At 29.2% G+C, this 19,219-nt stretch overlaps 1 protein-coding gene across 1 annotated transcript; it reads left to right on the top strand.

Moving 5' to 3' along the window:
- Nucleotides 1-3,113: 3,113 nt before the first annotated feature.
- Nucleotides 3,114-18,604, top strand: LOC107457076 (prostatic acid phosphatase-like). The gene is made up of 10 exons (XM_016075135.3): nt 3,114-3,374; nt 6,036-6,131; nt 7,289-7,369; nt 9,085-9,231; nt 10,006-10,101; nt 10,199-10,288; nt 11,137-11,257; nt 12,345-12,427; nt 15,004-15,324; nt 18,494-18,604. The coding sequence occupies exons 1-10, from the start codon at nt 3,168-3,170 to the stop codon at nt 18,581-18,583; spliced, it is 1,332 nt and encodes a 443-aa protein (XP_015930621.1). The 5' UTR covers nt 3,114-3,167; the 3' UTR covers nt 18,584-18,604.
- The last annotated feature ends 615 nt before the right edge of the window (nt 18,605-19,219 follow it).

The raw sequence follows: 19,219 nt of genomic DNA, 5'->3' as shown, positions 1-19,219 counted from the left end.
CTTTTGTTTTCATATTTTGTAATCTGGCAATCTTTCTGCGAAAACATTTTTAAATCATTCTTGAAAAATTTCCCGTCCATGTAAGTAGATCTGATTTCGCTACTCGCTTTATAGTCCATTTTTTATACTATTTTTTATACTGTTTTTTTTTCTTTTATTTTATTTTTTGTTTTTGCATGTTATTTTTACTTTTTGTGTTCTATTTTATTTGTTGTAATTTTTGTAAAAAAAAAAATTTTTTTTTTGAGTGCTCCTCATACTATTGTATTAATATATTTTGCTTTGGCTTTATTGATACAATATCAGAAAGCACTCTGTTTTGCGGATATAATCGTGTGGGCTGATGAAAAAAAAAATTTTTTTTTAATTTTTTTTTTTTTATCTGTGTTTGTTATTTTTTTACTTATTATTTCCCCCTCCCTTTCTTTTTTTTTAATATGTCTATAATTTTTCTTTGTTTCATCTTCATTTTGAACATATATATATCCTTCTTGAGTAAACCATCTTCCAAGAAAGGAAAACTTTAAACTTTGTGCCCCCACCCCATTAATTTCGTTCAGGCTACGCCTATGTTATGTTTAATGCATTTATCAAAGTTAATTCAGTTTTTTCTTCCAATGCGATTAGCTTATACTAAACTAATACCCAAATATTCTAGCGAAGTGTTCTTTCATTCCTTTCATTCATTAGATTTTAACAAGGGAATGAGCGCACCACTTTTTGTTGATTCCTTTTATAGTATACTGTTTTTCAAATAGAGGGCAGCACGATACCAAAAATATTTCTTTGCTTCTAAAAATTTGTCTCTCGTTTCCATTATGTATTTATTTAAAATATATTTTAAATACATAATTTTTTTTATCATCATAAATTTCATATATATTTACAATACTTTTTTTTACAGGTTTAAAGATTAGTAAATGCTATCTTCGCAACTTACATAAGTAGAGGTTATCAAATAGCGTTATTTCAAATTATATTTAGATTAAAATTATCTATCGCTTTAAAAAATAATGCAAAATTATCAAATTTACTTCCAAATAATATGATAATAAAAAACATATTTTATGAGATATATTACCAAAGAGTTATGACGGTAGAATTTACTCAACTTTTTATTCTCATAAAGCCAGAAAATACGGTAAATTTTGTCCCATTCTGTTAGTTTTTACTTTACTTTTCCCCTGCGGTGAAAATCCTAATATTTGAAAGGGTTGACGGCAAGCATGCTAATGAATTAGTGCTAAAAAATCAAGTAACTGAAACTAAATCAGACACAAAAACATACTTTCTCTCAATAAATATACCTCTTTCTTTAAAAACAAATTTGAATTTGATTTTAAATTTTTGATTTTTAATTTTGATTTGAATTGTTTTTTTTTGGGGGGGGGGAATAATTTTAATTGCCAAAGAAACATTCTGTACATAATTTTTTTTAACGTTTTAAAAAGTATGGGAAAAGGTAAATACTTTGTTAAATCTGAGTAATGCTTTAAGTAACATTGTTTTATGAAGGTTTAATAACATAAAGCTGACATCTTGTTAAAAATTTCCACAAACCCCAAAACTCGTTATAAATCAGAGCTCATAATAAACGAGCTCGGCTGATTGTAAGCATGGAAATATTAATTATAATCAATATGTAAAAAACGGATTATTTAAATCTGAGGATCTTTTAAAAGTGAAAAATGAGTCTCAATAAATAGCAACCAATTTTGCACTAAGCCTGCATAAGATAGCCATGATTTTGACAAACTTAAAAGCATCTTTGAATTTACGGTATTTCTAAGTTATAACTTGAAAAACACAATCGTTCGTAAATGTAAACTGAAAGCTTTAAAAAACTTTAAACATAAATAATTGATATAAACTGCTTTTGATATAAACCATTTTTCTGCTTTTTCTTTTAAAAACCTTTCATCTATCCGTAATCAATGAAATAAAATTTTATTTTCAATTATCATTTACAATGAGTCTTAAAAAGCATGAACTGTGATTTATTTTATTATAAGGCTCAGAAATAATTTCTGTATTTTATAAGTTAAAGATATCATTCTAAGTTTGTACGTATGGAGTATAGAGCAAACTCGCTGTTCGACACCGGTTATTAAAAAATGAAATAAAATGTAATCTTCAGAATGGCATTTTTAATTGATTCTTAAAAGTATAATTTATTATATAGAATTAAAAATTTACTGTTATGTCAGTTTTTACCCCCTCAATAGCTACTTTTTAAATATTTATCTCAATTTCAAAGGCTGCTTGAAATTTGGAGTTCTGGAATCTTGCGATTTGATGCAAAATTATTATTAAATAAATTTTTTCATGCTTTTTTTGTATTAATTTAGGCCAAAATAAGTGGAAAATATTATATTTAGCATTTTAATAATTTATGGTAATGAAATATAGCATGAAATAACGATGCCTTTTCTGTGTTAACGGTAAAATTTTACAAACACGGCTCACTTCCAAAAAATTTTTCTAATTCGCACTTATTTACAGTTATTTAGATCAGATCTAAAAACATTTGCTCATTATCGAAATGTATTTATTTTACAAAATCAATTATTGATAAATTTTCGAATGAGAATGAAAAAAAAAAGTTCCAAGCTAATTTCTTAGGATTTTATTTCAATACAAATATAATTCCGATAATAAAACGGATTTTTTTAGTAACTATCATATTCTTGTTTATAATTGAAAAGTGCCAAAATATATTTTAGCTTGTAAATAGAGCGTCAGAAAAAATATATCAAAAAAACATCGGTTCTAAAAATCATATAAAATGACCCATAGTACGAATATTGCAGCATTATAGAATTATGAAAATAAAATTGTGTAAATTAAATTTGTCAACAAAACATTCTGTTATTATAAAAAAGAAGAAGAAATGATAATAAGCAAGGTTAGGTGTCTCAGAAAACAACACAAATGCTGAAAGTCTTTTTAAAATTCGACTTGGTTAGAGATGAAGAAAAAGGGGAGCATTATTTGAACAGGAAAAAAAATATCCTGTTTCATGCTCAAATGCGTTTCTTAAATACATTTAATTAAAATTTTAGTGCACCTAGATACTTCTAGCCAGCTGTTCAAATACATCGCCTAACAGTGTCAAACTAATACTATAATTTATATCATTTCTTCCCTATGCCCTCTTTTTACTCAAGATGGCGGTGATTCCACGTCCTATGCTGCGAACTTTTTTGCTGTGCATATTTGGAGCTCTTGTATTGTTTTTCATAGCCAGAGATTATTTACAGTTTAAAACTCCATTATCATATTTTGCCTCGCGCCAATTAACAGTTTACTTAAACCCATCAGCTGCCACCATACATAAAAATGGTACCAAAAGAGAATTACTCCTTTTACAGATGGTGAGTAATTGTAATTAATATATAATCTGATATTAATTATAGTAAATTAAAAGAGTAATATTGAAGTGTTAAAAGAGTAATTTTGAAGTGTTAAAAGAGTAATTTTGAAGTGTTAAAAGAGTAATATTGAAGTGTAAAAAGAGTAATATTGAAGTGTTAAAAGAGCAATATTGAAGTGTTAAAAGAGTAATATTGAAGTGTTAAAAGAGTAATATTGAAGTGTTAAAAGAGTAATTTTGGAGTGTTGAAAGAATAATATTGAAGTGTTAAAAGAGTAATATTGAAGTATTAAAATTTAAATGAACTTGTTTTTTTCCTTACGTTGTTATAACTGCAAATTTCTAATGGAAATGGTATGCCAAAAATACGATGACACTTTTTTTTCTATTTTTTAAATATTCATTTTTTTTTTTTAATTTGTAAATTTTAATGTTGATTTTTTGATGTTGGATGGTTTAATATCATATATCTAAGTTTAGGTTTGAAGTTGAGTGGTATGACCTCAATTTTCCTTTTACTCTGAAATGCGATTTTTTTTCCTTTCTTTTTTTTTAGTCATGTGTTTTTTAATACGATAATAATTTTCCCTACATTCCGTTGCTCAACAGGTATGTTTGCTCTACAGCTCATTTTCTCGAAAAGCAAACAAATTTTTTTAAAAAACAAGAAAAAAAAATTTTAGGAAAGGAAAAAAAACACAATAATAAAACACAGTGAAAAATTGAAACACAAAAGAATGAAAAAATAAATTATAAAACAAAAGGAATAAAAAAATTAAAAAAGAAAAAAGAAATTAAAAGAATAAAAAAGAATAAAAAAAATAAATAAATAAAATTTAAAAAATATAGATAAATTTAAAAATATAGATAATTTTAAAAAAAAAAAGTATTTAAAAAAAAAAAGCATTTATTGCTGCTCATAACTAAATATAATTCTTGAAGGTCCCAAGTTCTTAAGCAGAGGGCGAGATTTACAGCTTAAACAGTTACTATTTAAATAGTCATTAAATGCCGCTTCCTCTTTCCTGCCGTAAGTTGTCAACAAATTTGCCAACAAAGAATATTATATTCATTTCCTTTACATGCCAGCCAACATACCCGTCGGGAAAATAAATTGTCGGACAAATGTTCATGTCGGGAAAAAGAGTTTTCAGGCAAACGTACCTGTCGGGCAAATGAAATGTCTGGAAAAACGGAATCAGACATTTGAGTTGTCGGGCAACCGAGTGTTGACCAAATGACCTTATTCGTTTCGAAAAAATACCTAGTGATTAAAATCTCTAGGAAAATTATATCAAAATGACAAGGCAATTGACCTAATTTTTTTTTTTTTACTTTCACTTTAACGTTTCATAAAATTTTAACGGATTTTTTTGAAAATATTAACAGCAAATATTTTGCAAAAATTTAGTCTTTTTTGTATTTTGAATGGACTGTACTAACCACTATTATTATACATTTTTAGAATCCATAGAAAAAAAACGGGCGTTAGATGTCGTGGATTGTAAATAAATATTTAAGTAAAGAGGAAATAAAAACGCTCTCATATCTAACTTATCACTACTGAGGAAGTTAGTACTAAAAACATGAAGACTGCTTTTATTGTTGGTAGAAACCAAGAGGAGTTGAAAAACAATTATTTATTATAGGTCTCCAAGTTTCACACCTGGCAATTAAATTGGTTTTAAAGAGCTTCATCTGTATTATGAACCAATGATTCGAGAAATTTCCATATTGTCTTCATTTCTTTCTCAATTGAATATTAATATGTGTTCCGTAATGTGTTTTTTACAACATTTTTGACAAGGATTCCAAACCAATATATTATGGATGGTTATTACAAAATACCTTATATGTAAGAGGGATAATGGTGAGCCAAAAATACCATAATGAATCGAGTTACATTCTTGAATCCCGTTGGAAATAGAATTTCTTTTTCTATTATTAAAAGTTATGAAAACTTTTATATTTAGTACCTGGCTAATACTATTAGAATAATAATATCTTTAGTACATTTGAATTAGTAAGGTCCTAAAAAAGTAAATAAAAAATTTTATAATTGAAAAAGAACTGCGCGTCAATAACTTATACTTATTTTATTTTTTCCTTTATTTTTAATTAAACTTTTTATACCAATAATTTAAACAATCAGGAATTATTTTCTATGACGAAAGCTCAAATCAAGACAGAATGGTTGGTGCCTCCAGTCCATCACTAGTATTTAGGTAAAAAGCTGGGTTGGACTCTTAAACCTGGTTTGCTACAGAGGCTATCAGAATGCCCTCACACGGTAACTAGTGGACACAGTAAAGTGCGTAAAATTTAGTTTAATGGTCATCGCTTTCTTTAGTCTCTTTCAAAAATGGTGTGAAAATCTTTGCCATCTGCATAAAATGCCACCATCAAGACGCTTTTACCAAAAACACAAATTAGACTGTTTGGGCCTCACTAGGGAGGGGGGGGGGAATTTATACAAATCCCTTCAAAGTCATTGATTTTTTTCGAGTTAATGGTCGTTTAGGCCTGATCTTACTTCGTCAAGCTTTGGAGGATTAGTATCCTTAATTTTAAGATAAATATCAAAGATTCAGATTAGCCGATAATGAATATTTTGAGTCTTTGCTTTGCAATTACGGAATGAAATATCAAAGATTTTTTGCAGCTCTTCAGGCACGGACATCGAGCACCTTTTATGCTATACCCTACAGATCCAAACAATGAAACTTTCTGGAAGGAAGGCTTGGGAACCTTGACGCGGGTATGTAATTACAAATACATGATAAATTTTAAAAAATATGGACATGAATATGGTACTTCTAGTGAAGGTGGATGATTTGAATAGTCTTTTTAAATTCAAAATGTCAGAGAGCAGACAAAATTAGCATGCTCACAATGTTAATCAAGAATGTAGAAGCAGGCTGCTACCGATTGAATACGTAAGTGAAAAAGTCAAAATCGTGAAGTTTGGAAATTTTATTGTTTTGTACATGTTAATTCAATTATCACTTTCCATGCTATGCATATCTAAACGCCGATGTTACAATTACAAAATGTTAAATAAATATGGGGTAAAAAAAATAAGTGCCCATTGTAGGAAACCGGTAAACTTCCATTGAGTCAAAAAGTATCTAAGAATGTGTATATAGATATCACCCTTATATAAGTCGGTAAAATGTTTGAAACAATCGCGAGTAAAAATTAACACAAACCACAGAAAATGTATTTCAATACAAAATGATGAACCATGTTCATCAAGAAGGCAGATTGCCATCTAATTATAAATAAATTCCTCCTGATATATTTTAAATACAACGGCATTTTGTTGTATTAGCCTTGATATGTTAGCCAACAAAATTATTAGCCTTGATATGTTAGAATTGAACAAGTCCATTCATATTTACTCTGGCTGGCTCATTGAAGGCAACTTGCAGTCGGTATATATTATGCCTAGAAATTCTGTTATAATAAGTTTATACAACCATTGATAATATTGCTGACTTTGATTGAACGCAGTTTTAATTAACAGTCATTTACATTTAACAAATAAAAACTAGCAACGTTTCACTGATGATATCCATATGTTCACATTGAAGAAATAGAGGAAAAGTACAAAATTAGAACCTATCTTGAACAGAAACATTTTCTAAAAGTGAATTAACTTGCGATCAACAAAGCGATTTCGTAAGTTCATAAAGTATTGTAAACAGTCAAAATCTATGCAGTTAGTATCTAAAATATAATGAAGGTGGCCTAACGAAGGAGTCGGCTAAATGATAGAAAGGGAAAACTGTAAAATAATTATAAACTATAAAAATAATCATAATTATTAAAAATATTACTCAACCTTATCTGAGTTATTAAACAATTTATTTATTGTAGTGAACTAATCTCCCGTGGTTATTAATTCTTTTGCAGCTGGGCCGAGTACAACATTATCGACTTGGAAGACATCTTCAGGACAGATATAAAGATTTCATAACTACAAATCCCAAGGAGGTAAACAAATTAAATTATTAAATGTTCTCCGGTTTATTTCTCAAAGGTATGCAAGCATATCAATATGCATAAAGAAATCTTAGATTTCAAGACCCACTAGGGACAGAAGATCCTGTTCTTTGCCCACCATGACTCTTTTGCAATCGTTTTTGCCTTTTGTTTAAGTGTATTGCTTCAGCAAAAGCGGAAATATTAGATTGGTTAACTGAAAAATAGATTGGCTTGGAAGAGATCTTCATGTTCGTTGAATTCTTCAATTAAAAATAATTTACTAAAAGGTTTTCCTGATCACACTCATGTCATCAACATTATCCCCCTCCTCCTAAATACCTTTGCTATTCTATTGGGATACCTGCTTTTTTTTTTTTAAACCAAACCACAAAATAGCATAATTTAAAATCAAAGCAGTTTTTTTTTCGTCATAAAATGATGAAACCAACCGTTTTCTTATAGTTTCGCCTTTCAATAGACTTATTAACGATACGACTTCATGAACAAAGCACAGCTTTAAATCTTTTAATAGCTACTCTATAAACACGTGTTATGTATTTTATCAATTAGTTAATATGTAAATTCATATTATGGCAAATAATAGCAATAAAATTTTATAATTTAAATAATAATTCAAATGATAAATTATCATTTAATAAAAATGATAAATGATGAATTATCATTTAAATGGTAATTTAAATGATGATTCTATTTATTTATTGAAGATCCTATCGTATTTGCTCTTTACTTATCTCTCCCCCTCAAGCAAAACGAAACAATGCTTTGATAATTTTTCAATCGTTTATTTTCGAAAACACAAAAAAAAATTTTTTTTCAAATAAAATATTGCAATGGATGATAAAAATTACAAATCATTTAAGCCTTTGAAAAACACTAAGAGCCATGAGACATTCTTCAAAATCATACTGGATAACACAAACCCGCGGCTACACATAGTTTGATGATAACAAAACTTGAGAGAAATAAATATTATCTAGCTAAAAGTATCCAAGCACCCAGTTCTACTAACTTGGAGAGTTTTGATACATATATTAATATGATGTTGACCCCTTTTGCATCGATGACAGCCTACATACGTCAGAAGATACTTGGTTTTTGATAAATTTCCATGGAATTGGCTTCTAGGGGCCAATCACAGCTGAAGAGAGAGTTGGAGTTTGAATAGTCAATTTTGCTGGCTACATAATCGGTATTCTAATTCGTCCTATGAGTATTCCCTGGGTTGGGGCTCTAAGAAGGCTATTCCAGTTTCTGAATAGCCATTTCGCCAAATCATGTCTATGCAAATCTCAAAGCGTGAATGTTATCCAGCTGGATCCCCAAATTATTTTCATAACAGTTGAGAGAGCAACATTATCCAGATTGTCCACATACATCTCAAAACTCATATTTCCAACCTCAGGAATTAAGGGACCCAGGCTTAAACCACGAAAAAACTCCTACACCATGATAAGCTCCACTTCTTCAGGTAGGTATCCGGATACTTTTAGTCAGACAGAAAATGACAATAAATGACCTAGATACAGGATTACATGAATTATACCACCATTTCATTAAAAAATCTTTTCACTTTGTTCGCTATAGCAGATAAAAAAGAATCAGTTGGCTGCTTCTGTATGAAATATCGCATTTTTTTTCTTTCTTAACAGACTTGGTTCCTTTTAACTTAGTTCTGAGGAGTAATTTTTAAATCTTCGTATTAGGTTGAACTTGTGAGTGCAGAATCTTCGAGGACACAACATGGCGCTTACTCCTTCCTTGCTGGTTTATATTCTCCAAAGGAAGAGTTTCAGTTTACCAATGAATTACTCTGGCAACCCATTATCAGCAAGAATTCTGGTAAATATAACGTACGTAATAATTTTTAGTTCAAAATGAGGATATGTTTTCCATTTTTAAAAAAAAAGCAAGATGAAGTAATTTTAAAGTTTTATGCAAATTTATTTTTAAATCGATGTAGATACTATATGAGGAAACTGGTGTACCTGCATTAAATACATGAATGTCAACGTCTAATATTACAAAATTGTATGAAATAGTAGATTGTTTAAGTATTATGGTATTGGTGATCACTTTTAAAAAGTAATCTTTACTTATGAAAATTTTAAATTTTAGTTAGAATGATCCCCCCTCCCCCAAGATTATAAAATGAATTGTATAATTATGTGCAAAATTTTTTCATTTCGCTTAAAAAAATCTCGAGATCCAATCAAATTTGCAAAATCATTAAAGGGTCAAAAATTTTGAACCGCTCTGCCGACCAAGCTATTGGGACCATGTTTTCCAGATTGCGGCTACTACTCATATTATCAGGATAAGGGTTCCAAATCCGTCTGAAAAAAGTGTGTTTATACCCAGAGAAAATACGTTTTTGAGTCTGATTTCTTAGCTTAAAATATCTCCTGCACTAATGAATTAACATGCATTACTAATTAATTTACTTAAACCATTAAGATTGAGTCCTGATTATTGGATTAAAAAATATTCAGGGTGTGCAATTTATATTTTATTTTATTTCATTTATTTATTTTTTATCACTGTTTATTAATTGTTTCATTTTTTTCATTTTTAAAAATGCAGTTTCAATAACATATCTAATGATTTTTTTAAAAAATTTATTTTAGAATATATTGACAAGGAGCAAATGCGAAAGACTTGAGAAGGAGTTCAAGGCTTTGAAGAATTCGAAATTAGCCAATGACACGAGAGCTAGGTTTGAAGTGTGAATTGTCAAATTTCATTTATGATTCATTAACGGTTTGTCATTATTGAAAAAAACAAGCAGAAATATAATGAACTATTGTTTTTTCCTTATAGGGTATCTATAAATTTTGGTCTACGATGTCTGGAAGAGTAATTGACGATTGGCATTTAGCAAATGATTTGGGGAAAACGTTTGCTTGCGAGGTAAATAAATAAACCAATAAAATTCAAATTAAAAATCAATTAAAATCATTAGAATATATAGTATAAAAATAAAATGATAAAATGTAGGTAAAATTTGAGAAAGAAAATAAAACTGTACTGATATTTTCGGTAATTATGCAAACGCATATTATCTAAAGACTGTTTTTCCAAGCTCTGTAGTAGCAGAGCGGATAATATGCGATATTCTATACATATATGCACATTATTAATATATATATTAATATGCCATTTTCAATATATATGAAATATCCTACATTAAATATGCATGCAATATGCTATATTCGATATACATTTTCAATAATATGCTTTTGCGAATAATAGTCTATTTGCATAACTGCTGTGAGTTTGTAACAGTTACTCGTTACTACTAAGTCAAGTTTTTTTAAAAAAAAGGTGCGAAATTTAAAATGGAGGAAAGCCACAGTTCTGAGAAATGGAAAAGCGTTTGTGGTCAAAATTTTTTAATATTTAAAAACTTACTTCACTGCTTCATTATCTGAGCTTATAAAAATTTCTAAAAAATGAGATTAAGGCATTGATTTTGATAATTTTCATCCAGGTGGAAAAATGTTACCAATTTGGCAATTTTCAAAAAAGTTTAGGAACTTTTTAAATATATAATATTATTTCTCTGTTCTAAAGCCTAGACCGTTCTTTAGGGCAAGATAGCATATATAGTTTAAAGGTGCAGTTTTGCTTCAAGTGTAAGGCACTTAAACTATGGATTTTTCTTATTTTCCTTGACGAAAGAACTTCGAAAAACCATGTTAACATATAAAATTATCTGGCTACCTTATTTGAAACTAAAAATGTTTTATTTCTTTTAGAAAAAATACAATTTAACTATTCCTGATTGGGCTTATAAATACTGGAAAGAGCTGCAAATTCAAACAGCGCTCAATTATTATTTTCACTATGGAACAAAGGAATTACTCAGGTATCGTATAGGTAAGATAATTCATAAAAAATAACACCATATATATATATATATACATATGTAACGCTTTGTAAGCATTAACATTGTAAATTCGTAGTGTGGCCNTATATATATATATATATATATATATATATATATATATATTGATAATTTTTGCCCCGTTATTGCTCTATAACACTAATGTCCATAGATCAGCTTAAATAATAAAATTTTTTGTCTGCACTTATCTCTATATAAAAGGATCGAAAATCATTTTTTCATAAAAATAAAAAAAAAATTACTTTACAAGAACTCCTCACAATAGGTTTATATTCTATTGATTCGGCTAGTTTCAGTTGTGTCAATTTAACTAAGTCCTATAAACATGTTAAGAAAACATGTAATTAGAACAGGATCTTATTAATATAAATGTGGATAACTCATACCCAGAAATTTTGTCATACGCCGATAGGGGTGCTTTCCTATTTTAAACAGTTTCTTCGCTGCTTCTAAATATGCCTATTATAGAGATGTGTCCCTGGCCGCGTACATCGTCATTTCCTGACATAGGTTTCTATGGAATTTTAACCCTGATGATGTGCCCTAACATCGCTAGAAGTTTGTCTTTATATTTACGTGACCTTCTATTATTTGTAACGTTTGTAAACGTACAAAAATAGACTATAAATGTCATAAAAAATACTATAGTTTTAGAAGCAAAAGTAATTTCTAATTTTATATACCTACACTCGAATTAGGCAAGATCAATTATTTCTATGAATGCAACAAAAAACTTAATTCACAGTGTTATTTTCAGAGAATTGTCTTTTAGTATTATCTACAGTCTTTAAGTTGTATTTTTGTTTAAAATAATGTTTGTAACTAATTTCATTGCTTATATTTTTCCTGTAAGAAATATTTATGCAGTCAGAACATAATAGTTCTTTTTCCGAGAAGCAAGATTTTACTTATAGAGACGTGATATTTTGTTTTCAAAAAAATGGCGAAGAATAGAACGGTTAAACAATTTCTTCTCTTTTTCCTTTACATTTCTGTACAGCATGATTTTCTATAATTACATAGTAATGTGGTACATGTAACTTATTTTCTTATCAACAGGACCTTTGATAGGATTTATGGTTGAAAAAATGAAAGACAGAATAAAAATGAACAGAGAAAAGCGTGTTTATATTTATTCTGCGGTAAGTTTCATAATAAATATTCGAATTTAAACAGAAATTTCTTTAAGTTTTGCTGCTATTCATGTATGGTAGAATCCATTAGCTCAGGGGTAGTCAACTTTCTTATACGTGGAGCTAAATTTTATATTTATCAGTAGTTAAGTTTTCTAAACGACCACCGGTTTAACCGTAATAGTTATATAATATCACAGTAATGGTTATAAAGCAGGAAAGACGTAAAATACCCTTAGTGGTAGACGGATCATGGTTAGAGCCCCCTTGCTGTCTAGCTAACAATGGGAGGTTTACCTCTGCATGTAACGCAAATGCGGGTTAGTTTCATCAAAAAGTCCTCCATGAAGGCAACATTTCTCCCAATAATTGATCAAGCAGTTCCCTTGTCTTCTGGATTGGGTTCTACGGAGTTGAACATTAGTAGCCGTAATACCAAAAATTGCGTTGGCTGTTCAACGACGGTTATAAGATAAGATATAAAGCAAGAAAGTAATTTTATTTCCCAAAATTTTTGAAGCATTGTTACAACAAGCTAACGCAAATATCTTAAATCTTTGGCTGAGTATGGTGATTGGTTTGAAGTCAGACTGTTGTTATAATCTTGAACAGTCAACGATTAGCTGACTCGCTTAGCTGCTTCAATATTTTTTTTACATCATTTGTAATGGTGTAGTTTTATTATGATGACGTATCTATGGCAAAATTACGTAGCGGTACTGCATCATTTTGCGTTCTAAAATTTGACTCGTTATAAAATATAAACACTAAACAAATTTATTGCAAAAGTTACAAAAATATCTATTAATAATTCGACAAGATTGTTCTTTTTTAAAATAATTTCAATATTTTTTTACATCATTTATAATGGTGTAGTTTTATTATGATAACTTATCTATGGCAAAATTACGTAGCGGTACTGCATCATTTTGTGTTTTAAAATTTGACTCGTTATAAAATATAAACACTAAACAAATTTATTGAACAAGTTACAAAAATATCTATTAATAATTCGACAAGATTTTTCTTTTTTAAAATAATTTCCATTTTAGTATTTTACAAAATTCATAAAACGGAAAAGAAAAGAGGAAACGACTTTATTAGATATAACCCCTATCTCTCACAACAAAAGATGGAATGCTCATAATCACCCTATCTTTTATTAATTATTATGATAACGAGATACATTGTTACCAAATTGCTTAGGGTAGTACTTGTCGGATATTCCAAATGACTTGAATGATTAGGAGGGAACAACTAGTCACTCTTTTATTTTGTGACGTAGCTAAGTTAACTGTTAACCGAGCTTAAAGCCAAAACATAAATATTTCGTCATAAAAAGGTCGTCCCGCAGTGGACTGATCGTTAAGACACGGTTCCCAGCAGATCACCGAAGTCAAGCATCACTGGTTGCGGTCAGTGTGCGGATGGGTGACCACTTGGATCAGTCTGCGTAGGGACCGAGGGAGTGCGGTATTGGTCCTCGTTAAACTGTTCTACCGTAAAGTGCTCGACTTCGCGCAGGTCGTCGGGCTACCGAAGCGGGGGTGCCATCCCCTCTGCGGAGGATCAAAATTGTGATGGCATGTCTTCGGATCATCCTCAGGGATGTTTCCCAGACAGTCGCCAATAGCCCATTGTGCAGCTCTAGTACGACGTAAATGAACAAATCAATCAATCATAAAAAGGTCTTATCTTTGTTCTGAATATACATGGTGTTCCAAAATTATCTTTACATCACCTGGCTTGAAATTGATTACAGACTGGAAGTGCTTAGGACCACCAATGGTGCGCATGTTAAAGTGTACTAAACAAAACTTTATTAGTTGCAGTAATACATGCAAAAGACAGAATATAAATACCTTGTTTATTTTCGAAGTTATGAATTTTTGAAGTTGTAAAGAGAATTTTGGAACACCCTGTATATACAAAAATCGGTTCAGAAAAGTGAGAAGAGGTTTTTACTTTCTCAAAAATACACAAAGCAGAATTTGTTACGTAATAGAATCAGTTGAACCTTAATCATTGCAACGAAAATCACTTTACTTATAAGGCAAACTTAAACAGTTAAAGAGTTTCTGTGCCATTCGCCTTGTGCATTTCAGAAAAACATACAGAAATAGAAATAAACGGTTTCTTGCGTTTTGTTTCAAAAACCTAAGATTTATTCTTTTAAATATTTGAAAAGGCGTCATTTAAACTTGTTTTCCGGCAGTTAATAGTGGTTCTTTTAAAGTTTTCAGCGCCATCTCTTAACGAACATTTAAACTATTTTTTAAAACTTGGTTAGAATAAATAAATTGGTTCCCTTAGTGAAACTTAGGTAACCATAAATTTTTGTCTCATTCAGTGACTTTTCAAATTGGTCATTTTTAGAACACTTGATAAATTCAAATCACGAAGAGACATAGGAGTTCACAAACCAGAACTCAACTTCGTCATGAAACATTATAAACACATGTTTAAAAACTTATACAAGGCATATCGATCATGAAAACGATTAAAGCTTAAAAACTATCTTCAAAAATAAGAAGATATTAATAAATTGAATCTCAGAATAATTTATTAATCTTTCAATATTTCAGCATGGTAGCTACATTGCTCAGACCTTGATGATCTTAAATCGCTATAATTGGCGTGAACCTCCACCAGCTTCAACGATGGTTCTCGAATTGTGGAAAGAAGAAGATGATTACACTATACGATGGCTTTATTTCAATTCAACAAGTCCAGAAATACATGTAGAGCCACCCTACATAATCCATTTTGACATATGCGGAGAATTCTGCTCTCTCTCCAAATTCATGGCGTACACGGAGCAATTTATACCTAAAAACTACACTGCTGAATGCAACGATACTAGCAAAGTGTTTAAATCTTTAGACCTGATAGCTGATCCAACAACAGTAAGTGTTAGAGAATTAAAAAAAAAAAATAAACAGTTTAGCTATCAAATTTTGTAATTCTGTTATAGGATTTTTTAAAAAAGAAAACATAAAAGCTTAATAGTAAATATGTTGTGATATTTTATTGTTAGTAAATCAGCTTTAGAATGTGTAAAAACCTTTAAAAGCTGTTTCAAAAACATATTTTTCAATCGAAATATACTTTGCTGCATGTTTTATAAAGTATTGCAGATACTTTTATATCAGAAAAGTTAGGTGTTTTCAAAATATAACTTGATTTTCTACTACAATTTAATCTTTTTGTTTAGGTTACAAATGTCTGACACACTATAAAGAATTAATGAAGATTAAAAAAAGCATATATTTAATGCGTCGTTTTCTTAACGGAAGAATTATAAATTTAGTAACGATAAAATAAATATTCTTTTATTCATTAATTTAACACTTAACAAAATCTTGCATAAATACCATTATTTTTGAAAGAGGAATACATTCATCTTTTATTTTTTTGACTTTAGTGATTAAATAAATTTAAAAATATTGGCAAAGATTAATCATTTGGGTGATGTTTTTATAAGATAATTTTATGAAACATCAAAATGCAACAATATTTATTAAAATCGCACAAAATTAACTACGTTTTAGCTCCAAATGGACTTATTCCAGTTTCAAAAATAATGACTCATATTAAATAAATAATCCCAAGAAACTGAAATCTTTATCAAGATATACTTGATTGAAAATTTCTTTGGCTTCAAAAAATATGAATATGGCAATAAAGTCCACAAATTTCAAGAGCTCAAAAATAGACGCCAATTCTAAAGACTCACCAGATGTTTATGACAACAAAAAAAAAATCTCACGTCTGTCAAGTCTTGAAAATGAGCGTCCATTTTTGAGCACTGAAACTTGTCGACTTTTATTAACATCTTCATATTTTTTTAAGACGAAGTTTTTAATAAATTATATCTTATGTAATGACTCATATGTTGTCATATTACATTATTCAGTTTTTTTATTTAAAAAAAAAATACAAGTTGTGACAACTTTAAAAATGTCTTCTTTGAGTAAATCTAATTAGAATAAGCTTGCACTGTCACTAAAATAATTTTTCAATGCAGTACTCAAATTTAACTTAAGTTTATAATCGAGTACTCAGACTCACAGATTATGTTTAGCAATGAAAAGTACTTTATTGTGACTGATGAAAAATATTATATGCATGGTAGTAAGCAGAAATTTTCAAAAAAGGACTTAAATTTGAGATGATATACCCAAGGCAACAAAAAATTAGAATATGCAGAGTCTTATTTCATTTGGTTATAAATCAGTAGAATGAATAGTAAATTTACATCTGTTAAAATACAGTTAAATAAGTAAAATAAATAAAAAAAACATTATGGAAATAATTGTAAAAATGCAACAAGAAAAAGAGGATATATTTTTTAAAAGATAGTAAAATGATAATATATACAGTGAGGAAAAAAAAATAAACGGACCACCTTGAATAACTTTTGATCTAATGATCCGATCTTGTTTTAGGACTTAATCTTCATGGTTTGAGAGGGGAGTTGAAATATGCTAATTAATTAGTGCAGACGATAGTTTGAGTAACTAAATCAGACACAAAAGTTCTCTCTCTCTAAATATACATACCTTTTATCCAACGGATACAATTGTTTTACAGGTTCGACTATTCTTTTCTTATAAGTTTAAGGTCCATTTTCTGAAAACAAGTGTCTTCAAATTTTGCTTTTATTTTGATAGCTAATACATTTGTACAATTTTCAAAAATACTTTGAAATTTTTACCTATTTATCTGAGCGTTGGAGGATGGTATGGATTTGTAATTTTAATTATTATATAGGTATTGTATTTTTTTTGAAATTGCAAAGTTTATTTTATTTCATTAATACCAGCTCTCACAAGATAACATTGGCAGTTTTAATTTTCTAAGTTGCCCATTACAATACAACCTCACCATATAAAATATGATTTTTATATATTGTAATCAGGCGGATCAGGCAGCCAAGGAAGCCGTCAGTCTCAGCCAAATCAATTTAGAGGTCCCAAGTTCCAAGGCCCAGATCAAAACAATCATCAAGTCCAACAACCTAAATAGATGGAAAACAGAATGGCAGAGCTCCGAGAGAGGTCGACAAACCTATATTTTTTTTAAAGACCCTTCCACCAAACGACTACAGGCCAACTTTTACCTAAACCAATTACTTACTGGACACGGGGTGTTTGGAGAATACCAAAATAGACTTTTCAATAAAAACCCAAATTGTACCTACTGTGGGGACAATCAGACAATCGAACACTTGATCTTGAACTGCCCACACTTCCAGACACTCCGTGGAAACCATTTTGCAGGACAAAATTTGCACCAATGCTTTGCTAAGTTGGTCTGTAGAAACATAGTTAAACAAATTATAAAGGTAACATTGGAGGACACTCTGAACCACATTTAACTATGCTCGGAGCCTGCGAACACTATTGCTGGTGTCTTGTGTATCTATCTAATTTCATTTTAAACTTCTCTACGTTTTAACTTGTATTGTTTTTATAAATTTTTAATTTAACAAGCATTGTTTTTATCAACTTTTAACTGATTGTTTTGATTCTTAACTTGTTCTGCCTTTTAACCTCTTTATCGAATTTTAACTTCTATATTTTATCACTGTTTTGCATGTTCCTGCAAAGTTTTAACATTTATTGGTTTTTGGGTGATTTTGTGTTTTTTTATTTTTTTTTTTTAACCTTTTTACTACTTTATTATTTTATTTGGTTTTAACTTGTTTTATAGAATTGTACTGAACATTATTTTAGATATTCAGATTTTTATATTCACTGTTGATGTAACTTTTAGAGATTTATGTATTTTTAAGGTATCATTTGTGTATTCATCAACTCTCGTATGCCCTAAAATAGGGCGGGGCGAGATAAGAATAAACAATATATTGTAATGAAAGAAATGTTTCCTTCTCACCAAAAAAAAAAAATTCTCTTTTAAGAGTTTTTAGAATATTTTATTTGATATCATAAGAATATTTAAATTAATAAATAGGGGTGAGCATTAAAACACATAAAAATCTAAAATTATATTAAAATAGGTATTTTTAATGAATAAAAATGTTATCTTTCACTCTTCAATATTTTTTTTCAGGTACTTGGATCCTGTTCTGGAAAATTGCAGATTTCACATTTCATTCTTACACTAATAGTCAGTTATTATAGCATAAAAAGGATATTTTAATAAATACTTATTTTACTTTTCTGTTTAATGACTCACTTGTTCACGAAGTAATAATTAAGATTTAAACTTAGCACATATCAATCAGTTTTATATATATTAAGAATAAAATAAAACACTATGAATAAAGCACAAATAATGGAATAGAAATGAGCATACTATAGCTTTGGTTCTATAAACAAGAATCTCCCTTTCAGTCTAAACACAAAATAATAATACATATTTTGGGTTTTGAAAGTTTATTTTATCTCCTTTATAGAATTGAAACTATAGTATGTTCATTCCTGAACCTTTATTCAAATTGTCTTAGTTTATTCATATGTAGCACAAAGTATATCCTATCTTAACTTTTTATTTTATAACCATTGTTGAACAGCTGATCCAATTTTGAGTTTACGACTACTTATACTCAAATCCATACCCTTGTAATTTTGAACCTAATCTAGAGGACAAGGCAACTCCAGAATCAAGTATTGGGAGAAATTTGTCATTATGGGGGACTTTTTGATGGAACTAATCTGCATTTGCATTACATGGAGAACAAAACCACGAAAACCTCCTTTGGTTAGCCTCACAGCAAGCGGACTCTAACCCATGATTTATCTACCATTGAGGATATTTTACGTTCGTAATGTAAAC

Source organism: Parasteatoda tepidariorum, chromosome 7, assembly GCF_043381705.1.
Source record: "Parasteatoda tepidariorum isolate YZ-2023 chromosome 7, CAS_Ptep_4.0, whole genome shotgun sequence".
NCBI classification, from domain to species: Eukaryota; Metazoa; Arthropoda; class Arachnida; order Araneae; family Theridiidae; genus Parasteatoda; species Parasteatoda tepidariorum.
The sequence above is the reverse complement of the archived record's forward strand: the minus strand, read 5'-3'. Positions and strand labels throughout refer to the sequence as shown.

Coding starts and splice junctions, on each gene's coding strand:
- LOC107457076 (XM_016075135.3), top strand. CDS start 3,168: ATGGCGGTGATTCCACGTCCTATGCTGCGAACTTTTTTGCTGTGCATA. Junction 10,102..10,198: donor ACACGAGAGCTAGGTTTGAA/GTGTGAATTGTC, acceptor TTTTCCTTATAG/GGTATCTATAAATTTTGGTC. Junction 11,258..12,344: donor ATTACTCAGGTATCGTATAG/GTAAGATAATTC, acceptor TCTTATCAACAG/GACCTTTGATAGGATTTATG.